This window comes from Nuphar pumila, chromosome 7 (genome assembly GCF_984573655.1).
Source record: "Nuphar pumila chromosome 7, dmNupPumi1.hap1.1, whole genome shotgun sequence".
In the NCBI taxonomy this organism is placed as follows: Eukaryota; Viridiplantae; Streptophyta; class Magnoliopsida; order Nymphaeales; family Nymphaeaceae; genus Nuphar; species Nuphar pumila.
Window position 1 is genome coordinate 108,409,716 of NC_143255.1, and position 5,220 is coordinate 108,414,935.

Genomic DNA, 5,220 nt, shown 5'->3' on the forward strand with positions numbered 1-5,220 from the left:
AGAGAGAGAGAGAGAGAGATGATTTCTTAATGAATCTGTTGTTTCTTTCTTTAAGAGAGAGAGAGACGATTTCTTAATGAATCTGTTGTTTCCTTCTTTAAGAGAGAGAGAGAGATGATTTCTTAATGAATCTGTTGTTTCTTTCTTTAAGAGAGAGAGACGATTTCTTAATGAATCTGTTGTTTCCTTCTTTAAGGGAGAGAGAGAGAGAGAGAGAGAGAGAGAGAGAGAGAGAGAGAGAGAGAGCTGAGCATTCGTGTAAGCAACGGGAGTGAAGTTTACGCAAGACGGGTGGGACTTGTGTAGCGTCCTACCACAAGTAACATCCCAAGAAAGACGCGGAGAACCAGAGCGTCAAGTCGGCGTGTGCAGCGATAACCCCTCCCCCCTCCCCCACTTATCCCTTCCCATCCCATCTGCTTTAAATCCCCATCCCCATCCCCTACCTCCCTCCCTAACTCTTCCATTCCCTCCCCCTCCTTCTTCCTCCATCAACCCACAGTACACAATTAAAGTAAAAAAAAGGAAGCAGAACAAGGCAAGAAAGACCATGAAACTCACATGATCATGTGGCCTAGATTGAAGAAACACCCTACAAGGACTCCCTCCCACCTCTCAACAGGTAAACTAACTCCCCTTTTTAATACCATCATTGCAACCCATCCCTGAAATCGATTAATGGGCATTCACCAATTCATTCAAAAGATTTGTCTCATGGTCTTTCATTCATTCAACTCCCTATTCATTAATGTTTTCATTCATTGGTATTGTTTTGCTAGGTGAGGAAAGGGGACAGGCTAACTTGTTACCCAAGTTAAGCATTAACGAGGAGTACTTGAGAGCTTTTAGGACCAAATCATACATTGAGATATGGAGCAAAGTTCAATGTCAGATTGGGCACCTAAAAAAAGAACCGATCTCATTTTCATCTTCATCATCATCACCAGGATCATTTCCACCGCCACCACCATCATCATCACCATCATTATACCATCATCTCCCAGAGTCTCTTCTAGAGCCCAGACAAGAGGCCGTAGATTCTCTCCTTCTGCATCAAATCTCTGCCACTAACTCCGACCTTCGTGATCTCGTTCACGACTACTTTGACAGCAGTGCAGAGGCATGCAAGACCTGTGGGATTTTTCTCCAATGCATCAACCAAGCTAGGACCAATTACAGGAAGATACAGAAGGTCCTGAGATTAACACAAAAGTCCAAGGATTTAACAGATGAAGAATTCAATCTGGTGATTGGAGAACTCTCATCCTTCTCCAAACTAGAGAACCCATTGTCCTTCTCAACTTCAACCCACTACCAAAACATCCATGACCTCTACAGCTCAATGCAGAAGAAGCTCACAGGGACAAGGAAGAAGATAATGAGGAGGGTGAAGGTGATAGGGCTCATCAAGAAGGTTTCAGCTGCTGGCCTCATACTAGCGTGCAGTGCAATCACCATAGTGGGTGTCATCCTAGTTTTGCATGGTTTTGCTGGGGTTTTGGTGGCTCCAATGATGCTACCTGGCTTCTACGCCCGCGCAGCGAAGAAATTAAAGAGATTTAAGGGGTTCAGGACCGGTTTCTTGAAGGGGTTGAGTGCTCAATTGGATGCGGCGGCTAGAGGGGCATACATTTTGAATCGGGACTTTGATACCATAAGCAGGTTGGTGACTCGATTGCATGATGAGATAGAGCACAGCAGGGCGGTCACAAGGATCTGCATGAGGAACAAGGAGCGGCATCTGCTGCAGGAGGTCCTGAACGAGTTCAGGATGAGCGAGGGAGGGTTTGTAGAGCATCTGGATGAGTTGGAAGAGCACGTCTACTTGTGTTTCCTGACCATCAATAAGGCAAGGAGGCTAGTTATTGAGGAGATCACAGTCCAACGACGCAAATAATGATCTCACCAAGAATGTGATATGCAGTTTGTTGTTTAGGATTATTTTTGGTTCTTTGTTATACTTTTTATTTATTTATTTTTTTCTTCTGGTTAGGGCTTCTTTCAATATTCAGCTATGTCATCATTGTCATCTTTTGTGTTAACTAGATTTTGTTAGCTTGGCTCATAGACAAGGGTATTCCACCATGCACGTAGGGATGGATGTGGACAGGGGGCGGGGACAAGGTCTCCACCCCTACCTGCCTCAAAATTTTGCCCTTAGTCCTCACCTCCATCCTTGCACGGGTTTTGATTTTAACCTCCATCCCTGCCTTCATCTCCGTTTCATGTCCTCCATCCCCAATCCAAACGTGGCGATGCGAGGTAGGGTGGGGCTCCGTTTTCCCTCTATCCACTGTCATTCCTAAAGAAGGATCAAGGATGTGTTGGATCATTTTTCACATCACACAGTTTCACAATCGTCATCATGATATAAAACACGATATAAATCAAGAAATATAACAGTGTAAATAACATGATTAACAAACGACCGAAACAGTAACAGGGAGCAAGCATGGCATTTTCCGCATCAGACCAAAATCCAGACGTTAGCATATAAACAAACACAGGCACAGAACATAAAGAAAACAACATGCACATGTTTAGAATATGCAGCAGGCTAAGGCGTACGAAAGTACTCCCCTTAGAGAAGATTCGCCCCCACATACTGTGCAGATCAAGGTCCGGCGTCCTTCCCCCAGGATACAATAGCCACAACGAACCGAACGGTGCACTCCGGCGGATCATCCTTCGAAAACAGCCTCTTCGAACCACAGTTGCAGAACAACCCCTTTCTCAGAAATTGTCTGTCTCAATCTCTCTGTAACCCCACCCCTGACCACGCTTTTATAACCCACGAACGGTTATGAAACGTGGAAGGAGCCCGTTACGGAATCCGAGGGGACATGATCCGTTAACGGACTTCGAAAGATCGAGATCCGTTACGGAATCCGAAGTTTCATAACGGGCACGGAATCCGAGGATTGGATATGGCCCTAAAGGGCCAATTACCCGAACCCGAACCCGAACCCGAACCGACCCGACGCGGCGCGGCTCGGCTCGGCTCGGCTCGGCACGGCGGGCGGGCGCACGCGCGCGTGTGTGGTGGTCATCCCACTCCCTTGTTCTCAGGAACAAGTGTATGAGTTCACTAATTGCTTATAAAGCTCTCAGAAAACTCATGCAAAAGCAATATGGGACTATTCCACCTCATCAAGACCTCTATCTTAAACACCTCATTTCTTCTTTGAATTTCTCTCCATTCTTTCTTACACCTAACAGGATGGGGCAAGGCGGGGATTGGAGACGGAGACTGAGGCAGGGTGGGGTGTAAGTCCATCCCACCTCCATCCCTGTTTCATGTCCTCTATCATCTGTCCAAATGGGGGTGAGGCAGGGCAGGGCATAGCTAGGATCCATGTGGGGGGGGGGGGGGGGCAAACAGGGTTGTAGCAAAAAATAATTTATTTGTGCGATAGTCGGGGGTTCGGGGGCAGCGTCCCCGAAAAAAAAAATTTGAGATAAAATAAAAAATGGACAGTTATTAATAAAAATCTATTTCATATGGACAAATCAAACTATTTGCTGCAGTCAGGGCTGGACTAGGACTGGGCTGAGCTAGAAAAATGGATAAAAATCTATTTCATATGGAATCAGGGCTGGGGTAGGACTGGGCTTTCAAATAAAAAAAAAATTTAACTGTTCCGGGAGGCACCCAGTCCTGCACCCCCCCCCCCCCCCCCCCCTTAGCTACGCCTTTGGTGCCAGGGCTCCTTTTTCCTCCAGTCAACCGCCATCCCTACTTGCACGCTTTATGAGCTAACCTCGCTTTGAATATATATTTTAGGAAAGAGTTTGAGTATATATCTGAATAAAAGCAACAGAATTATGTGAAGGAATAAAACAAATGGTATGGTTGTATAATTGGTAGGGTCCTCCTAACCCCAGCTTTCTCTGTCAAAAAAAAGTACACCCAACTTGGACCTTGCAGCAAGGGACGTGCACCCATAGCCCATCGATTATGAACCCGTGATGTCCCTGTCAGCTTGGTGACGTTCAAGAGTCACCCCTACTTACTGCTGGTAAACCAACTGAGCAGCTTGCTTTTGGCTCAGTTCGGCTGGTGCAAAGCACATTCCAACTCATCAAATGAGCTCAGTGACTCGAGCTACGAGCATCTTGTATAGTCCAAGTGAGTAGAGTATGAGCAACGGGTGTTCGTCTCGTCTTGACTCGTACACAGTTTGTATTAGGTTTATGTATGGTGAGCCAAGCAAACTGTAACAAGAAGCAACAGAGAAAACACCATTATGGGAGTGGTTCCACCAAGGAGTGTCCACATTGGAGCTTAGACTATGTGTAGCCAACAACCTCATTAGAGTCATCCATTCATAAAAAATGTTCAGTGATGGGTTTTTCCTAAGTTGGATTTCCCAACTGATTTGTTGGTCCCAAAATGAAGAAGTGACCATTTCTTTGCTCCTAGCAGCCCAATACAAGGCCTAAAACACGTCCTTAAAGCATCCAACATTACACCATACATCCTTCCCAAACCGAGTTTTAACCCCATTCCCCCAAATGCACACAAATGGCATCTACGAAAATGGACAATAGTTTTTTCCAACCTTTCCAAATGCCGGATCCCCCCAATCATTTTTCTCTACCCATCCATGCCCATGGCCAACCCCACAAGTCATATTGTGCAGGTTCTTGTCTGGTTTGTGTATGTCATTCATCGTGAGTCCTCTCAATTCAGAATGTTGTTACCCTAATAATGAAGTGGGTCGTTAGTTCTTTACATTTGCTCCCATGTACATTATTTTAGTTTTTCAATTCTCTATTTTTTTATAGGTTTTGTCTTGTTTTTTCTCACTATAACTGATAATAAATAGTAAAATTCATTGAAAACCATAGTCATAGATATCCGCAATATTTTCATGTTGTCGTCGTTGAAAAATAAAATGAATGAATGCAAGGACTATATCTTCGTCGGTTCAGTGATCTATACATTTGTCTAATCTTTGTAAATCATTGTTTTAAGGGCTCTCTCTCTAATAGACCATGCAAAGGTGTGGTTCTTTTAATAGTAAATACTCAAATTCTGGTTTTGATCTTAAGAATGGCTATTTTTTGAGAGGTTTGGTGCCATGGTGTGGATGTATTACATGAGGGTGAGGAGCTTCAATGTGACACATAACATATGATTGCCTTCATGCCTAGTATTGATTGCCCCCTTCTTGAGGTGCGTATTTCAGTCCTTTTATAGCTATAAATTGATGGAAC

The 5,220-nt window shown here is 44.5% G+C and overlaps 1 protein-coding gene across 1 annotated transcript; it reads left to right on the forward strand.

Moving 5' to 3' along the window:
* Positions 1 to 535: 535 nt before the first annotated feature.
* Positions 536 to 2,042, forward strand: LOC149832851 (UPF0496 protein At1g20180-like). The gene is made up of 2 exons (XM_090013316.1): positions 536 to 622; positions 780 to 2,042. The coding sequence occupies exons 1-2, from the start codon at positions 562 to 564 to the stop codon at positions 1,895 to 1,897; spliced, it is 1,179 nt and encodes a 392-aa protein (XP_089869442.1). The 5' UTR covers positions 536 to 561; the 3' UTR covers positions 1,898 to 2,042.
* The last annotated feature ends 3,178 nt before the right edge of the window (positions 2,043 to 5,220 follow it).

What these genes read in the sequence shown, in the direction of transcription:
- LOC149832851 (XM_090013316.1), top strand. Translation starts at nt 562, where the DNA reads ATGATCATGTGGCCTAGATTGAAGAAACACCCTACAAGGACTCCCTCC. An exon ending in TCCCTCCCACCTCTCAACAG is followed by an intron (nt 623 to 779) that starts GTAAACTAACTC and finishes TTGTTTTGCTAG; the next exon opens with GTGAGGAAAGGGGACAGGCT.